This window comes from Trichechus manatus, unplaced genomic scaffold (genome assembly GCF_000243295.1).
Source record: "Trichechus manatus latirostris isolate Lorelei unplaced genomic scaffold, TriManLat1.0 scaffold00044, whole genome shotgun sequence".
NCBI classification, from domain to species: Eukaryota; Metazoa; Chordata; class Mammalia; order Sirenia; family Trichechidae; genus Trichechus; species Trichechus manatus.
In genome coordinates this window covers 12,621,519-12,641,600 of record NW_004443980.1, presented here as the reverse complement: position 1 = coordinate 12,641,600, position 20,082 = coordinate 12,621,519, and the positions used below count along the sequence as shown (strand labels likewise).

The 20,082-nt window shown below is 38.4% G+C and overlaps 1 protein-coding gene across 1 annotated transcript in view; it reads left to right on the top strand.

Moving 5' to 3' along the window:
- DNAJC15 (DnaJ heat shock protein family (Hsp40) member C15) overlaps positions 1-14,985 on the top strand; it is an 89,784-nt gene extending 74,799 nt beyond the window's left edge. Inside the window, exon 6 of the mRNA XM_004376607.2 lies at positions 14,769-14,985. Within this exon, the coding sequence (XP_004376664.1) occupies positions 14,769-14,839 (71 nt within the window). The 3' untranslated portion in view covers positions 14,840-14,985. The remainder of the gene's footprint in view (positions 1-14,768) is intronic.
- The last annotated feature ends 5,097 nt before the right edge of the window (positions 14,986-20,082 follow it).

Below are 20,082 nucleotides of genomic sequence, written 5' to 3'. Positions count from 1 at the left end.
TTTTGTTGGGAGTTTTTTTATTACCTTTTCAATTTCTTCTCTTGTTATGGGTCTGTTCAGATTTTCAACATCACTTTGTGTTAGTTTGGGTAGGTAGTGTGTTTCTAGAAATTCTTCCATTTCCTCTAGGTTTTCAAATTTGTTGGAGTTTAATTTTTCATAATACCCTGTTATGATCCCTTTTATTTCAGTTGAGTCTGTTGTAATGTCCCCCATTTCATTTCTTATTTGGGTTATTTGTGTCCTCCCCTGTTTTCTTTTTGTCAGTTTGGCCAGTGGTTTGTCAATTTTGTTGATCCTTTCAAAGAACCAACTTGCAGTTTTGTTGATTCTTTCTATTGTTTTTCTCTTCTCTAGTTCATTTATTTCTGCTTTGATCTTTATTATTCTTCTGGTGGCTGTGGGCTTTTGTTGCTGTTCTCTATTTGATTGAGTTGTGTAGTTAATCTTTTGATTTTGCCCCTTTCTTCTTTTTTGATGTGTGCATCTATAGGTATAAATTGTCCTTTGAGGACTACCTTTGCTGTGTCCCAAAGGTTTTGGTGTGATGTGTTTTCATGCTAGGAATTTTTTGTTTCCATCTCTGATTTCTTCTGTTATCCAGTGGTTTGTAAGCAGGGTGTTATTCAGTTTCCATGTAATTCTTTTTTTTTTCCTTGCTCTTCCTGTTGTTAATTTCTACCTTGATGGCGATGTGACCAGAGAAGATACTTTGTATTATCTCACTGTTTTAGATTTTGTTGTGGGTTGCTCTGTGGCCTAAGATGTGGTCTCGTTTGGAGAACATTCTATGTGCATTGGAAAAGAATGTATACTTTGCAGCTGTTGGGTGGAGTGTTCTGTATATGTCTATGAGGTCAAGTTGGCTGATTGTGCCCTTTAGATCTTCTATATCTTTGTTAAGTTTCTTTCTATATGTTCTGTCCTTTACCAAGAGTGGTGTGTTGAAGTCTCCTACTATTACGTTTTTCTTCATTTTGATGAGTAGGTTTGTTAACTTTCTTTGTGGTTACCTTGAAATTTACCCTTATCTTTCTAGGTTTGAACCAGGCTATTATTACTTGGTATTGCCTTGCCTTCCTCTCCATTAGAAGGTTCTATACCTACACCGTTTATTCCCTCTTTTATTGTTCTGATGCTGTTGTCATTTACAGATTAACCTCTCTGGTTCCCTGTTGTAATTCTTTTGGTTTTGGGTAGACTTTGAGAGTTCATTTCCTAGGCTGGTATCTGGCTGGTACAATCTTGCATCCTCAATTCAGGCTGTGGTCTGATGTTGTTTTTTCTTATACCAAAGGACTGTCTTTAATAATTCTTGTAAGTTTGGTTTTGTTTTTTACATAGTCACTTAATTTCTGTTTCTATGGAAATGTCCTAATGTCACCATCATATTTGAATGAGAGTTTGCAGGATGTATTATTCTTGGCTGCCAGTTTTTTTCTTTCAAGGTTTTATATATGTCATCCCATTGCCTCCTTGCCTGCATGGTTTCTGCTGAATAATCAGAGCTTAGTATTATTGCTTCTTCTCTGTATGTGACTTTTCTTTTTTCTCGAGCTGCTCTCAGGAGTCTTTGTTTGTCTTGGGTTTTAGAGAGTGTGATTATGATATGCCTTGGTGATTTTCTTTCCGGGTTTATCCTATATGGGGTTCGTTGAGCTTCTTGGATGGTCAGCTTTTCATCTTTTATGATATTGGGGGAGTTTTCTGTCAGCAGTTCTTCAATGATCCTCTCTGTGTTTTCTGTTGTCTCCCCATTTTGGAACTCTGATCACTTGCAAATTTTTGCTTTGGATTGTATCCCACATAATTCTCAGGGTTTCTTCATTTTTCTTCATTCTTTTTTCTGATTTTTCCTCAAACAGGGTTGTATCCAAGTGTTTTGTCTTCAGTTTTGCTTATCCTGTACTTCCATCATTTCAAACCTGGTCCTCAGTCCTTCTGTGACACTGTCCATTTCTGAAATCTTGTTATCTTTTGGATTTCTAATTGTTGTTTTTGTATGATTTCTAGTTGTGAATTTATTTTTGCATTTTGTTCTTGTATTATTTTCCTGAATTCTTCCTTTTTTTGTCTGTATTTTCCATGCATTTTTCTGCCTTTTCCATGAATTTGTCTATTTTTTCCTCACTTTTGTCTGCTTTTTTCTTCAACTCTTGGATAGCTCTGAATATTAAAGATTTGAATTCCCTATTAGGTAGTTCTAGTGCCTTTTCTTCTACTGGAAAATCATCTGGTATTTTATTTTGGACACCTACTGGAACCATGCTATCTGGTTTTTGTGTATGTTTTGATATTGTCTGCTGTCTTCGGGACATTCGGTAGTTATTTTCTTTGTTTATTGATTGTAGATTTGTTTATTTTGTCCTACTTTTTTGTGTTACTTTGTTATGTCTGAGCAGGCGGGCTCTGCATTCTTTCTTGTTTGCTTGTCTATGGGCAAGATGCTTTTCACCTCGTTGTCCAATGGGCAGGGCCAGTCCCTCAGGTATGGTATATCAGGGCAGGTCCAGCTGAAGGGGAGTTGCTAGGGTGGGTTGTTTGTGGCACGTACTAGGGCCGACAGGGCAGGCCTGGAATCAGTGCAGAGACTAGATACTAAGAAATGAAGAAAGAAAAAAAGGCAAAAAGAGAGAAAAATAAAAACAAAAAGAAAAAAGAAATGCTCCCAGTGATCCCACCATGCAGCTGTGCAGATCGGGGAAGTAGCTCCCAAACTGCACAGTACAGCCTGGCCTGAAGGGGCTCCCAGGCCAAGAAAACAAACAAACAAACAGCACAAATCAAAACAAACAAAAAAGCCCCGGGGATCCCACCAGTGTGGCAGCACGGGCCAGGAAGGAGTTCCACAGTCGAGCGGCGCTTCACAGCCTTTCAAGAAGAAGCAAAGGTGGCACACTGAGCCACGTGTTTGAGAGAAAGGAGGGGAAGGTGGTGAGAGGTACAGAGGAAGCCAAAAGAAGCGGAAAAAAGAAACACCAGCAACCAACGAATGGCACTAAGGGAGCCAGCCAGTGTGGGCAGGTTAAATCCAAGTAGCACAGGGCTGAAGCTAGTGCCTCCTGGCCAAGAGACTGTGGTCGCAGGAAGCAGAGGAGGCCAAGCAATGGTGAAGAAGGGTGGGGGGTGGGAAAGCGTATATTGCTGCTTACCAGTTGTTCTGTCTCCTGCTGGGAGCTCCATGAAGCTGCTTTCCCATACTTCCTGTCTTCCGATCTCCAGTGTGTGCTGGGTGAATCCAAGTGGCAGGGACCCTGCACTTCCCAGCCGGCTGAACTACCACAGCCAGCTATGAAGTGGCAGAGGTTGAGCAGGTGGGAGAAGGATGGGGGTGGGAAGGTGTATATTGCTTGTTACCAGGTGCTCTCTCTCTTGCTGGGAACTCTGTGAAGCTGCTTTCCCATACTCCCTTTCCACCATTCTCCGACAGGAGTCCAAGATGGCGAATCCATGCTACGTTAGCTGATAGGGGACCTCTGCACATATGTCTCCTCGCTGTCTGTTCTTTGTCAGTTTTTTATTCCATTCAGTGCTTGGCTGATATCTTTATCTCTTCATTTGATGTTTAGGGTTCCAGGATTGATATTTGTCTCTGTTTTACTTAGTTTTTAGTGTCTTTGGTGTGGAGGGATGGCGTGGTGCTTCTGTCTGTAGCACCATCTTGGCTCTGCCTCCTCTCCTTCATTTTTGAATAATCATTTCACTGGATACAGAATTTAAGGCTAGTAGGTTTTTTTTTTTTTTTCTTTCAACATGTTAAATATTTTACTCCACTTTCTCCTTGCTTACATGTTTTCTGAAGAGAAATTTGTGATGTAATTCTTATCCTTGTTCATCTACACATATGGTGTTTTTTTCTTCCAGGATCTTTCTAGATTTTCTCTGTCTTTGATTTTCTGCAGTTTAAATATAATATGCCTAGGTGTAGATTTTTTTGGTATTTATCTTGCTTGATGTTCTCAGAGTTTCCTGGGTCTCTGGATTGGTATCTTTTATTATATTTTGGACATTTAAAGCCATTATTGCTTCAAATATTTCTTCTGTTCCTTTTTCTCCTTCTAGTATTCTTATTATGTATATGTTATGTCTTTTGTAATTGTACCACAGTTCTTAAATATTCTATTCTTGTTGGGTTTTTTTTGTTGTTGCTTTTCTTTTCTCTGTGCTTTTCCATTTGGGAAGTTTCTATTGCCATATCTTCAAAATCACTGATGTTTTTCCTTATAGTTGTTGTTTTGTGCCATCGAGTCAATTCTGACTCATAGCGACCCTATAGGACACCAGTTCTACCTATAGGGTTTTCTTAGCTGTAATCTTTTTAAAAATTTATTTTGTTGTTGTTGAGAATATACACAGCAAGACATACACCAATTCAGCAGTTTCTACATGTACAATTCGGTGACATTGATCACATTCTTAGAGTTGTGTGACTATTTTTCTGAGTTGTTCCTCCTCCATTAACATAATAAACTCACTGCCACCTAAGATTCCTGTCTAATCTTTCCAGTTGCTGTTGTCACTTTAATCCCGTATAAATAGTTCTTAAAAAACCATAATGCTCAAGACAGACGTTTTTTACTAGTTAAGCTAAACTGTTGTTCGGTTTTAAGGTGACTTCATGGGACATTTTTGGTTTAAGGTTTATAGATTATCTCAAGGCAGTAGTTTCAGGGGTTTATCCACCCTCCATAGCTGCAAAAAGTCTAGAGTCCATGAAAATTTGAAATTGTGTTCTGCATTTCCCTCTTTTGAGCAGGATTCTTCAATGGAATCTTTGATCAAAATGTTCAGTCAGGGCAGCTGGGCACCATCCAGTTTTTCTGGTCTCATGCCAGAGGAGGCAGTTGTTCACGGAGGCAATTAACCACACATTCCATATCCTCCTCCTATTCCTGACTCTCCTTCCTCCTCTTGTCGTTCCAGGTGAACAGAGACCAATTGTGCCTTGGATGGCTGCTTGGAAGCTTCTAAGACCCCAGACACTATGCAATGAACTAGGAGGTAGAACAGAACACTAAACATGTTATTAGGTCAATTAACTGGGATGTTCCATGAAACCATGACCCTAAACCTCCAAACCAAGGAACGAAAGCTCATGAGGCTTTTGGTTGTACATAAGCAGCCTCAGCAGCTACTCGTTGTTTTTGTTTTTGTTTTGTCGTTGGTGTAAATATATCTATCACACAACTTTTGCCAATTCAACTTTTTACAGGTGTTCCACTTATTGACAGCAATTACAGTAATCAGCTGTGCATCCCTGCCCTTAATCAATGAGATATTTCCATTACCGTTAGCCCCCTCTTCCCCTCTCCCTCTTGCCCCAGTAACCACTGATAAACTTTGTTCCCTGTATATTTGCCTTTTCTTGTCTTTTTATATGTGAGGTCATACAATATTTGTCTTTTTGTGATTGACTTATTTCTCTCAGCATAATGTCTTCCAGCTCCATCCGTATTATAGCATGTATCAAGACTTCCTTTCTCCTACTGGCTGAGTAGTATTCCATTGTATGTATCTACCACATTTTGTTTATCCGTTCATCTGTTGATGGTATTTAGGTTGTTTCCACCTTTTGGCTATTGTGAATAGCAGTGCAGTGAACACTGATGTACAAGTCTCTGTTTGAGGTTCTGCTTTCAAGTCTTTTGGGTATATACCTAAGAATATAATTGCTGGGTCATGTGGTAGTTCTATTTTTAGTTTTTTGAGGAACCGCCTCACTGTTTTCTACAATGGCTATACCATTTTGCATTCCCACCAGCAACGGGTAAGGGTTCCAATTTCCCCACATCCTCACCAATATTTGTTATTTTCTGTTTGTTTTTAATCTTAGCCATCCTAATAGGAGTGAAATGGTATCTTACCGTGTTTTTAATTTGCATCTCTCTGATGGCTAATTGATGTTGAGCATCTTTTCATGTGTTTGGTGGCCATTTGAATGTCCTCTTTGGTGAACTGTCTATTCAACTCCTTTGCCCATTTTATGATTGGGATATTTGTCTTTTTGTTGTTAAGTTGTCGAAGTTTTATATGCATTTTGGTTACAGGCATACCTTGGAGATATTGTGGGTTTACTTCCAGACCACTGCAATAAAGCGAGTCACAAGAATTTTTTGCTCTCCCAGTGCATATAAAAGTTCTGTTTACACTATACTGTAGTCTCTTAAGTGTGCAATAGAATATGTCGGAAAAAGCAATGTATACACCTCATGTAAAAAATACTTTATTGCTGAAAATTGCTAACCATTATCTGACCCTTCAGCGAGTCATAATCTTTTTGCTGGTGGAGAGTCTTGCGTTGATGCTGATGGCTGCTGACTGATTGGTGTGGTGGTTGCTTAGGTTGGGGCGGCTGTGGCAATTTCTCAAAATAAGACAACAAAGTTTGCTGCATTGATTGACACATCCTTTCGTGAAAGATTTCTCTGTAGCATGTGATGCTGTTTCATAGCATTTTACCCACAGCAGAACTTCTTTCAAAATTGGAGTCAGCCCTCCCAAACCCTGCTACTACTTTATCAACTAAGTTTATGTAATGTTCTAAATCCTTTGTTATCATTTCAACAGTGTTCACAGCATCTTCACCGTGAGTAAATTCCATCTCAAGAAACCACTTTTTTTGCTTATCCATAAGAAGCAACTCTTCATCTGTTTAAGTTTTATCATGAGATTGCAGCAACTCAGTCACATCTTCAGGCTCTATTTCTAATTCTAGTTCTCTTGCTATTTCTACCACATCTGTAGTTACTTCCTCCACTAAAGTCTTGAACCCCTTGAAATCATCCATGATGGTTAGAATCTACTTCTTCCAAATTCCTGTTAATGTTGATATTTTGATCTCCTCCCATGAATCACGAATGTTCTTAATGGCATCTTAAATGGTGAATCCTTTCCAGAAGATTTTCAATTTTCTTTGCCCTCCTCCCATGAATCACGAATGTTCTTAATGGCATCTTAAATGGTGAATCCTTTCCAGAAGATTTTCAATTTTCTTTGCCCAGATCCATCAGAGGAATCACTGTCTATAGCAGCTATAGCCTTACAAAATGTGTATCTTAAATAATAAGAATTGAAAGTTGAAATTACTCCTTGATCCATGGGCTGTAGAATGAATGTCGTGTTAGCAGGAGTGAAAACAACATTAATATCCTTGTACCTGTCTGTCAGCGCTCTTGGGTGACCAGGCACATTGTCAGTGAGCAGTAATATTTTGAAGGGAATCTTTTTTTCTGAGCAGGAGGTCTCAACAGTGGACTTAAAATATGTAAACCATCCTGTAAACAGATGTGCTGTCATCCAGGCTTTGTTGTTCCATTTATAGAGCACAGACAGAGTAGATTTAGCATGATTCTTCAGGGCCTCAGGATTTTTGGAATGGTAAATGAGCATTGGCTTCAACTTAAAGTCATCAGCTGCATTAGTCCCTAACAAGAGAGTCAGCATGTCCTCTGAAGCTTTGAAGCCAGGCATTGACTTCTCTCCAGCTATGAAAGCCCTAAATGGCATCTTCTTCCAATATAAGGCTGTTTCATCTACACTGAAAATCTGTGGTTTAGTGTAGCCACCTTCATCAGTTATCTTAGCTAGATCTTCTGGATAACTTGCTGTAGCCTCTACATAAGAACTTGCTGCTTCACCTTGCACTTTTATGTTATGAAGATGGCTTCTTTCCTTAAACTTTATCATCCAACCTGTGCGAGCTTCAGACTTTCCTTCTGCAGCTTCCTCACCTCTCTTAGCCTTTATAGAATTGAAGAGAGTTAGGGGCCTTGCTCCGGATTAGTCTTGTGGCTGGTTTCATCTTCTATCCAGACCACTAAAACTTTCTCCATATCAGCAATAAGGCTGTTTCACTTTCTTATCATATCGTGTGCTCACTGGAGTAGCACTTTTAATTTCCTTCAAGAACTTTTCCTTTGCATTCACAACTTGGCTAACTGGCGCAAGAGGCCTAGCTTTCAGCCTGTCTCAGCTTTTGACATGCCTTCCTCACTAAGCTTAATCATTTTTAGCTTTTGATTTAAAGTGAGAGACGTACAACTCTTCTTTGCATGTGAACACTTAGAGACCATTGTAGGGTTATTAATTGGCCTAATTTCAGTATTGTCGTGTCTCAAGGAATAGGGATGCCTGAGGAGAGGGAGAGAGACAGAGGAATGGCTGGTTGGTGGAACAGTCAGAGCACACACAGCCTTTATCTGTTAAGTTCACCATTTTATATGGGCGTGGTTTGTGGCGCCCGAAAATAATTACTATAGTAACATCAGAGACCACTGATCGCAGATCATTATAAGAGATACAATAATAATGAAAAAGTTTGAAATATTGTGAGAATTAACAAAATGTGACACATTTTGACATTGTGACACATCATGACAGAGACATGAAGTGAGTGCATGCTGTTGTAAAAACGGCGCTGATATACTTGCTCGACCCAGGTTTGCCACAGACCTTCAGTCTGTAAAAAACACAATATTTGCAAAGCACAATAAAATGAGGTATGCCTGTATTAGCTTCTTATTGGATATATGTTTTCTAATGATTATCAGGTATATATGTTCCGAAGATATTCTCCCAGTCAGTAGCTTGTCTTTTCACTTTTTTGGTAAAGTCTTTTGATGAACAAAGGTTTTTAATTTTTATGAGGTCCCTTTATTTATTTCGTCTTTTGCTATTTGTGCTTTTGTTATTATATTAGATAATTAATTGTTAAAAACTAGGCCTGCATCACATGAATAGACATATCCACACCCATGTTCACTGCAGCATTGTTCATAATAGCAAAAAGATGGAAACAACCTAGATGCCCATCAAGGACTAGAAGGCAGAAGGGGGGAACAGGAAAGCTGGTGATAGGGAACCCAAGGTTGAGTAAGGACAGTGTTGACATGTCGTGGGGTTATTAACCATTGTCACAGGGCAATATGTGTACTAACTGTTTAGTGAGAAACTATTTTCATCTTTGAACCTTCATCTAAAGTGAGAATAGCAGCACAACTGGAAAAACATAATTGATGTAACTGAATTGTACATGTAGAAATTTTTGAAATGGTGTATCTTTGGCTATGTATAGTTTCACCAAAAGAAAAAAGAGGTCCTCCAAGGTCGAGAAGGGAGAGACATGTTGTGGAGTCATTAACCAATGTCATAAAACAATATGTTTACTGACTGTTTAATGAAAAACTATTTGTTCTGTAAACCTTCACCTAAAGTACAATAAAAATTTAAAAAAAAAAAAACTAGGCCTGACAGCATTGCCCTGCATTTTCTCGAAGAGCTGCTGGTAGGTTTGAACGATCAGCCTTTCAGTTAGCAATCCAGCACTAAACCATTGCACCACCAGGGTTCATTTATTCTTTCCTTAGCGATGTCTAATCTACTGATGAGTCCGTCAAAGCCATTCTTCATTACTGTTACCATGTTTTTGATTTCTGGCCTTTTCTTCTGATTTCTTTCTTAGGGTTTTCATCTCTGCTTACATTATCCATCTCTTCTTGTGTATTTTCCACCTTTCATTAGAGCCCTTAGCATATTAATCATAGTTATTTTAAATTTCTGGTTCTGGAATTCCAAAATCTCTGCCGTGTCTAAGTCTTGTCCTGATGTTTCCTTTGACTCTTCAGATGTATTGAGTAAAAGGATCTGAGGTAAATTGTTCTTTAGTGTGAGGTTTTATGCTTATCTGGCGAGGAGTTATACTGTGTTTACTGCTTGCTGTAACTGGAGGTGTCAAAAGCTAAAATTTCCTTTTTTTCCTCATTTTTGTCTACCCTGTTGTCTTTGGGTTTCCCTTGATGTGGTGGTAAATTGTGGAGAGAAGGGAAGCATTCTGTAATCTTATGATTAGGTCTCAGTTTTTTAGTGAGCCTGTCCCCTGGGCTGTGACCTTCACAAATATTTCTCAACTTTTCTCCCCCTTAAAGCAAGACAGGAAGACTAGAGAGGGGTGGAGTTGGGTATTTCTCTTACCCCAGGTTGTGTAGGCTCTGGTAAAACAGTTTTTCTTGAAAGCAAGCCTTTGTTAAGAACAGAATGCTCTGCACATATTTCAAAATGGTTGCTTTTCCCTTCCTCCTGCCGGAAGCACTACACTCGTCATCCTGTGAACTTGGTGGGACTCCTAGATTTAATAATTTAATACTCATGAAAGTTATTTCCTCCCCCCACTAATTGGGTTCCCAGGAGATTTTATCTCAAGCTAGTTCATGTCATAGTCTACACCCATCAGTCAGTTACCCTTCAATTGTTCCTACCAGTTTCAGGCTCCACTGAGCTTCTGCTTCTAGTTAATTGTGATTGTCTGTATTTGCCTAGCTCTCAACTTTTTGGGGAGCCATGGTGGCTCAGTGGTTAAGAGCTATGGCTGCTAACCAAAAGGTCAGGAGTTTGAATCCACCAGCTGCTCCTTGGAAACCCTATAGGGCAGTTCTGTTCTTCCCTGTAGGGTTGAAATGTGCCCTGTGACCTCAATTCTCTGATGATTCTAAGAAGCCTTGCTGATTTTCAGCTTGTTCAGTTTTTTTTCTTGTTGTGAGGACAAAAGTGATGACTTAGAAGCTCTTTAAAGGTTGAGCCAGAAACTGGAAGTCTAGCATTTCTTTTAATGTAGTCTTCTGGAGAGGAATTTTCTGTTTTGTTTTCATTTTAAAGGGTATGTTCACCGGCTATAGAATTCTAGGTTGGTGATCATTTTTTTCAACCCTTTGAAGATGCGATTTCATTGTCTTCTTGCTTCCAGTCCTTCTATTGAGAAGTCAGCTGACAGTTATATTGTTGCTCCTTGGAAGCTAATGTGACTGGCTGTTTTAAAATTTTCTCTGTCTTTAGTTTTCTTATTTTTTCCTATTTCTTTTTTTTATTATTTGTTTATTGTGCTTTAGATGAAGGTTTACAGAGCAGATTAATTCCTCATTAAACAATTAATACACATTATGTTTTGTGACATTTTTTAGTTGCCAACCCGACGACATGTCAACACCCTCCCCTTTTGTCTTTAGTTTTCTGTACTTCTTCAGTGGTATGCCTAAGTATGTTTTTCTGTCTTTATACTTCTTACATTATGTAATGCTTCTTGATATTATGAATTGATGTTTTTCATCAGTTTTGTGAAATTCTCCACCATCACTTCTTCAGATACTGCTTTTGTCCCAGTTTACCTTCCCTCTCTTTTGTGGCTATCAGTTACACATATATTAGATATTTTCTCCATATCCTATATATCATACTCTTTGCTATATTTTGTCTACTTGTTTCTTGCCATATTTCAGTTTTTATATCTTCTATTGAGTTGTTTTCCATTCTTGAACTATTTCTTCAGTAGTATCTAATCTACCGTTCAACCTATCGATTTCTTAGTATTATCTATTATATTTCTTATTTCTAGAACTGCAGTTTTATTGTTTAATAGCTTCTAGTTCTCTGCTAAATTTTTTTTGTTTTATTATGTTTCTTAGACATATTAATCAAAGTTATTTTAGAGTTTGTGCTTGACTGCTCCAGTGTTCCATTATCATCTTTGTTATATGTTATTTTTGCTGTTGGTCCTATCTTTTGATTGGCCAGATAATCTTCTTTTTATTGAATACCAAATGTGAAAAAAAATTTTTATAGCCTCTTCTTGAAAGAAGATTCAGCCCTGAGCCCTAATTTTTTTCTTTCCTGCCTCTGAGCCATAGTTTGCTGCTTCTTGACATAAGGCCTGTGCTGTGTGAGAATCAATAAATTATTTGAGTGGATAAGTAGTGCAGAACATTGGGCTCATTATAATACATTTCTCTTATCTCTAGGGTCTTGGCCCCCAAGACCTGTCTGACTTAGTAGAGCTCCATTGCTTTCACACTTACATGCTTGTATTTAATTCAGCTACTCTAGTTGGTGTCAGTGGGAGGGTTGGTCTGAAATATGTTAGTACCTGATAGCCAGAAACAGAAGAGCTCCAGCAATATTTGATGGAAGTGCAAAGAGATGTCAAGGGTGAGAGTGAGTATTCTAATGAATGGAATCCAGGTGATTCCCCCAAGACAATTGAGACGTATTTACAAATTCAAGAGCATACTGCTTCCATTAAACATAGCATTAAAAAACAAACAAAATGTTGCTGTCAGGTCGATTCCGACTCATAACCACCCTCTATGACAGAGTAGAACCGCCCCATAGATTTCCAAGGAGAGGCTGTTGGATTCAAACTGCCTTCTTTTGGTTAGCAGCTGAGCTCTTAACCACTGTGCCACGAGGGCTCCAAACATAGTATATAAATCCTGTGTTGTTTTATCAATCAAGATTCAGTGCCAGAAACTAGATACTTTAAATAGGAGAATATTTAATACAGGGGTTTCGTCCTTACAAATTGTTGGAAGGCCTGAATGAGTAAGTTCTAGACTTGGAGACTGCACGAACAATTATAGAGTTCATCTGTCAGCGGAGCTACTGCCTCATAGATGCCACTGAAACTGTACCAGAAGCACAGAGCTGATGCCACCACTACTCTACAATCTTGCTTGCTAGCAGTAACAAAGAAGCCCAGCCTTTCTCTCACTTCATCTTTCTGAATTCCACAAGATAGCCTCTAATTGATGGAACGTACCTGTGGAATCAAACACTACTTGAAGAGAATATAGGAATTGTAGTTTTTGGCTTAGGCACTTTTCCAAATATTTTTCAAATACAAGTAGAATGGAAGTCACAAGAGCCAGTTCACAGTTTATATCACACTCATATGGAGTCCTGGTGGCGCAGCAGTTAAAGTGCTCAGCTGCTAACCAAAATATCAGCCATTCGAATCCACCAGTCACTCTGAGGAAGAAAGATATGGCAGTCTGCTTCTGTAAAGATTACAGTCTTGAAAACCCTATGGGGCAGTTCTTCCCTGTCCTCTAGGGTCACTATGAGTGGGAATCTACGTGACAGCAATGGGTTTTGTCTTGGTTTTATCATACCAATAAATTTAAAATCCAGGGTCCCTCTAACTTAAAGAGGATGAATGGTAGATAATTCAGCATTATTCTGAATAACCTGTAATATATTTTTCTCTGACATTTCCCTTACTAAATACAATGTTTAATAAGACTTTCTATCTTGTGTCTTTGATTTTTTTTCCAACTGCTAAATGAGCGTATTATGACCTGTAGTTTAAATACCCAAAACGCTTATCAATCAATTAATGGTTATGCTTGAGCTTAATTAATATTTGAATATTTGTGGAGGACATATAAGATGCCTGGCATTACTTTGGTAACTCTAAAAATGTAATAAGCAGCTTACCAAGATTGATATTACCTAATTCCAAGATAATTTTTAGAGATAATCATGAAATCAACGTATTTCATAACCAAGTGCATATGTAAGAGTTTCATCAGCTTTATTTGTAATTCTTATCATATGTTTATAGTAATTCGGATCTTGACATGAAAATGTCAATGGTATCTTCATGGGCGAAAGCTAAATATAGCTTTCTGCAACATTGCCCTTTCTACTACACTATGTTGATCTGTTCTGCTTTCTTTTTCCTCCGTAAGGTAGCATGATATCAATAAAAGGCATGAATAAAATCAGGACAATTTATCCAATACTATCTAGATGCCTGTTGGTGTGTTGTAAGCTGCTGAGACCTTGTGAAGTTTTCATCACTACAGATGGTTTGCATTCAAGGGAAAATAAAAAAATAAAGCACACACCAAGAGCCTGGTGAACTATAATGTGGTTGTTAGCCTGAGCGTTAAGCAGTGATAGTGTTCAGGACTAGAAGTTAGAATGCGTGTGATGTTTAAATAGCTTTAATGTGACAGTTTGGGGCTAGTATTTTCGTATGTCAAATAGGCTCTGTTTGTGATTTATAATGATTCTGCATTTGAAATTGACCTCAATTTTCTTCTTGTTGTTTGCATTAGAAAGAATTCATTTTAAAGAACTCTAAAGAAGAACTGACCTGATTTTATTTCAGGACACTATGAATCCAAGACAGAAAAAAATGCAGTTGCTGTCAAGTTGACTCTAACTCATAGTGACCCTATAGAACAGAGTAGAACTGCCACATCGCCGGTTTCTAAGGAGCGACTGGTGGATTCGAACTGCTGATCTTTTTGGCTGGCAGCCAAGCTCTTGACCACTGCGCCACCAGGGCTCCAAGACTACACTCCATAAATATTCTAATAGGATCATTTCAGAGGACAAAGAGCATTTCCTTTAATATTTTTATGGTCACTCAATTTTTAGTTTATTCATCTGTATTAGTAAACATGCTTGTTAGAAACTGGATAGTACATAGTTGCATTTCCTAACAGGTATTTTATTTTTGTCCAGACATATGGTTTGGTAAGACTTTGAAAAATGATTTGGATTGATTATCTCTTCACAAAGATACCCTCCTTCACAGATGAATGAATGTTCATCCCCTTTTAAAAAGATCTTGAAAAAAGATTTTATAACCATCCGCTTAATTTCAGAAAATTTTCTGGTCAAATGTTTGAATGGTGAATGTATGACCAGTAAAATGTTTGAATGTTTTTCAAATTATTCCTGATGATAACTTTCTTTCAGTATTTTTCTCAGAGATTATCTTTGATTGTTGGATGTCTGTAGTCCTTCACTAAGCAAGTTTAACTTATGCTGTTTTGATTTCCAGTTAGCTTGTAAAGTAATTTGTCAGAGGATGAATGGGTGGGAAAATAACAGAGAATTATAATTAAGAGTGTTTTTCTATGTTTGAGATTTCAAAAATTGTCAGTAATGAGGTATCTTTTAATCCATTTATTTTTTCTTATTCCTCTCAGGTGGATCTCCTTACTTAGCAACCAAAATTAATGAAGCAAAAGACTTGCTAGAATCAAGCACCAAACATTAATTGATGTTCAAGAACGACTATGAAGGAAAACTCAGAGAACTTAAAAAAAAAAAAAAAAAGTCCTGCAAATCAATCTGTACCACAGCCCTCATAATCTTGGATTGCAATGGACTACAATCATTTCTTCCACTGTTAAGCTATTTAACAATAAAAGATCAATAGTCTTGCTTTTCATTATATCTTTAAAGGCCAAACCAAAACCCACTGCCATCATATCAACTCCGACCCATAGTGACCCTATAGGACAGAGTAGAACTTCCTCATAGGGTTTCCAAGGAGGGGCTGGTGGATTCAAACTGCCGACCTTTTGGTTAGCAGCTGAACGCTTAACCACTGTGTCCTTAAAGGAACCCCTTAAAATTTTATAAGTGATCTTTTTTCCTTATTTTCTTCCTTTCACTGTGATATTTATACATTTTAAGATTTTTGTTATGTTAGCCCTAAATTTCCTCCCAACACACACAAAGGTGTACACAAATCATGAACATCAGTAGTGCTGTTGGGTTTTGTGAGCAACATTTGGCTTATATTTGTACTGTCATGTATGTCTCTTGTTTCCTCAGAAATTTGGGATGCTGCCTATATGAGGTTCTTTAAATGTTTTGAGACCAAAATTAACTGCCACTTTAAAGGGAAATCATCTGAAACTTAATGGAATTTACTAAGTGGTGTTTTGTTAAGCAGCAATTAGGACTTCTTAAAGAACTCTGTTCCCTCTGAGACCCTATAGCTGGGGAAAGGCGAAAGAGTTGGGAGCAGTCTGAGGGGTTTGCATTTAATTAGAACCTGCCAGTACTGTATATTTATTCAATTATTCATTCTACATGTATTGAGCACCTATGATGTATAAGGCACTATAGTGGGTCTCTGAGAGTTGCAGTCATGAACCAGATATGGATCCTGACCCAAAGGACTTATATTTAGAGGAAAGATAAATCACATAAATAATGACTGCTATTAGAGAAGTACAGATGATATGCTAAAAAAGTTGCAAAGAAGAAAATATTTTGAACTAGTGCATCAAGGAAGTCTTTGTGGAATAAGTGGCACAGAGCTGGGCTTTAAAAAAATTAATATGACATCCCCTACGATTGGTGAGTCAGTGTTGTGCCCTGAGATCAGAAGTAGCAGAAACAGATCTATCTAATATGATTGGAGTACAGTGTTTCTCAAAAGCAAGAGATAGACAGATGACCTCGAAGGGCCAGCCTTGTGATTTATACTGCAGTAAATTAATTTCTTAAAACAGCCCCCAGTCATCATCACTTTACAATTCCAAAAGTGAGAAAACAGATTCAGGGACAGAGTACCAGCATTATCCCCCAATATTCCTTTACAAATCCTGGGTTCATTCAGTCAAAATGACCTACTCTATTTCATTTATCTTAGAATACATTTTTGTAATATTTTGAATGTGTCTTTCACCTTATGACATCCTGTAGTTCAGGGCTTCTTAACCTTGGTACGACTGACATAATGGGCCGGATGATTCTTTGTTGTGGGGGACTATCCTGTGCATTGCAGAATGATGGGCAGCATCGCTGGTCTCTACCCACTAAAGGCTGGTAGCACCACCCACCCCTACCCCCAGTTGTGACAAACTGGCAACTAAAAAATGTCTCCAGACATTGCCAAGTGTCCTTTGAGGGGCAAAATCACCCCCAGTTGAGAACCACTGCTCTAAAGATTTAATTAGTATTTGTTTTCTTTTGGTACATAAGACAATGGTCTGATTTAAAATTCATCAAATCTTAGAGCCAATAAAATACGGGTCTTGCTTTAAAACACCCATGCATATCCCAGTTTTCTCCTGCTTCAGTGTTTTTCATTTTTTGTTCGCTATTATTCCTCTACCTAGAATGCCATCTTAACCCCCAGATCTCCACAAGTTCAAAGTCAAGGCATAGTTCAAGGCCAAGCTAACATGCATCCTTCCTTTTCTGGTGCTTCCAGCAAAAGTAATATAAATTGTCAGCTCTTTGAGAGCAGGGATCAATGTCTCATTCACTGATAAATTGGCACCCAATAAATATTTGTTAAATGAATGAATAAACTCCCAGAGCATTTTATTCCTCACATGTGGTACTTATAACTTGGTACCTTGTGAAACAGCTGTAAATGTACATGCCTTATTTCTCCTACTAAAGTGCAAGAACCTTTAGAGCAAGAATCTTTCATTTCTCCTTAGTGTAGAGCAGTTGTACTCAGTAGACATCATAAAGCTGTACGTACCAAGAAAATGCTGCTATTTTCTGAATACAGTGCTTCAAAAGATGTCATGGCTAATCTGGAAAATTATGCTAAGCAATGTCGGGCCACCCTCAAAACACAGCTTTTAATTGACATAATCTATATTGTATTTGTGAGAACATGAGTCACTTCAGCACTAGCTTAGAATTCCTTTCTTAGAAATAGACTTTGTTCTCTTTTCCTGCTAAGCCTTGGAGTCAGATCTGGTTTTGAATATTTTCCTCCTAGTTACAAGATCTTGGGCAGTTACCTAATCTGCAAGTCTACAGTGGCCTTGTCTGTATTATTGTTAGGCGCTGTCGAGTTGGTTCCGACTCACAGTGACCCTGTGCATCACAGAACAAAACACTGCCCAGTCCTACTATGCTTGAGCCCAGAGGGGCTCATCTTCCAGCAATATATCAGACAGTGTTCCACTGCTATATATAAGGTTTTCACTGACCAATTTTTTCAGAAGTAGACTGCCAGGTTCTTCTTCCTAGTCTGTCTTAGTCTGGAAGCTCTGCTGAAACCTGTCCACTGTGGGTGACCCTGCTGGTATTTGAAATATCAGTGGCATAGCTTCCAGCATCACAGCAACACGCAAGCCACCAGTTCGACAAACTGACAGATGGGTGGTGGGCCTTGTTTATAAAATAAGGAAAATAATGAGGGTTGATGTGAGGAATAAAGATGTGTCAAGCATTGAGTCACATAGCAAATGATCTGAAAAATATAATTACTGACTTACTGTTACTTTCACTGCCCCATTTAATTGATTTTAAATTAGGATACTTTGAGTTTGTAATGTTTCTAGTAATCATTTACTTTGCTCTCGAGTCTTCAATTTAGGCAGAACATGGTAGGGATGATTTCTATTCTGTGCAGCATCAGCTGGGGCCACTTGACCAAGGGCTGGAGGGTCCACTTCATGTGGCTGGCAAGTTGGTGCTGGCTGTTGGCTGGGAGATTGGTTGGTTCCTTTCCACACCAGCTTCTCCACAGGACTGCTAGAGCTTCCTCACACCATGGAGGCTGCGTTGTAAGGGATGGTGGTCTAAGAGAGGAGGTAGAAGCTGCCAGATGACCTACATTTGGAAACTGGCACAGCATCATTTCTGCCACATTCAGTTGGTGTAACAGTCACACAGCCTAGATTCAAAGGGAGAGAATATGGAGGATTGTGAAAAAATCAGTTGCCTACTTTCATAAATTGTAGGGCTGGGTTGGAATTTTTTTTCTCCAGTCATCGAATCACTTAAGGCATTCCTAAAAGTAATAATAAAATGAAAACCATTCCAGAATGTAGAATTTAAGTCCAACTAGTTGGAGCATGAGCTCAGGAAGTTTGAAATCACACAACTACCATTTTAGGTAGATACTAATTCAGTAGCCAGTCTGTAAATGGCATTGTAGTTACAGACTGGATTTTAACCAGCTACCCACCATCAGCTCCGTATTATCTGTAAAAAGCTTATTTGAATGGCTACCTATCTTCAGTAAAGATTGCTTTTACATATTTGCTGTCATTGCATATTCTGCTTAATTAAGTTCTTTGTTGATACTGCAGTTTCTGTTCATTCTTACATCTTAGATGCAATCTGAGGGAACAGGAAAGACCTTTTAAAAGCAAAACAATTTTCCAGATTTCAGAGCAAGTGTAAGTCAAGTGGATAGTAAATCAAAGGGGAGGAGAGGATGCCATTTAGACAGTAGTTGATGATGCCAGTTTCCAGCTTAAAGTCAAGAGTGGAGAGAAGTTTAGTAAGGAAGAATGGTGATTGTGAAAAACTTTTTTTTTTTTTAAAGCATTTCCTTTATGTTGTTTGGAACGCTTTTTATTCAGTCACTCAGGAAATACTGAATACTAACACTGTCAGGCAGTGAAGATACAAATAAATTCATTCTTAACATATCCAAAACTTTGAAACTAAATAGAAAAATAAATATATAGTCTTAAACATAGATAACTTTTTGGGGGGTAGGGTTGCTGGTCCTTTTGGGTTAACAAATGGTAAGAGTTGTATTACCGGGCCACTTATGATCACTCAGCAGGGTCATGAGAAATCATGTATTTTATCCATGTGCAGAAATCCTTTGGTTGTCATGGGGAAGCCTGCACACACAAAAGAGCTTTTAATGACTTCTACATTTGGCAGTTAAAGTAGTTTAATGACATGTGTAGAAGATGAATCCTCCAGGCCCTTAATATCAGAAATCCAAGGCTTCTCCGACTCAGCCAACTGAGCGTGTGCCACAGACGCTCCAGTGAGAAGTTAAATATCTAAATGGGCCAGCTCGTTTTGCACAGTGGGAACCACGCAGTCCACCGCCACTCTCCACCTCGCCCAGCAGTCATCTCACAGAGAAGGGCCTTTGGCTACAAGGAGCATCTCATGGGAGGGAGTAAATGTGTCAATGTCATCCCTCCCTTCCAACGGAAAAGGGACCCAAGAGCATATCCTATTAACACTAGATCAGTATCCTCTACCTGTCACAAACATTCCATAAATTACGAGACCAAATTTTATTTAGGTGGAGTTATACACATTAAGAAATCAGAGTTTTTGTTAGTTAATTTGTTAGAAAAGCTAAGAAGGTTCTCTGGACTCATTTTTATAGGTGGAATCTGAATGATCTGGACCATTGCCCAACAGCAAAATTGCTGGGCACGGTAGACAAAGAAAACGTTCCTTTATGAGCATTGTATGAGCTAAGTAGCTATTGTTCCCAGCTGAGTGCTCTCTTCCTTTTTTTTATTGTCGCTGAGCAAAAGAATTTATAAAAAGCTTACTTTTTTATTAAAAACTCTGCTCAATTGAAATGCAAGTTCATTAAGTACTGTTCATTTCTCTTCCTGCCATAATAACCCTTTCCCCCTCTGCTCCATTCAACAGTGCCTAGCAGCAGTGGTCAACATTTTAAGTTTGAGCAGACTATTATGTAGATATAGATATGCAGTCTCCACCATCAAGAGGGAGTTTCATTTCATACGGGCAGAATATGATCCCTCA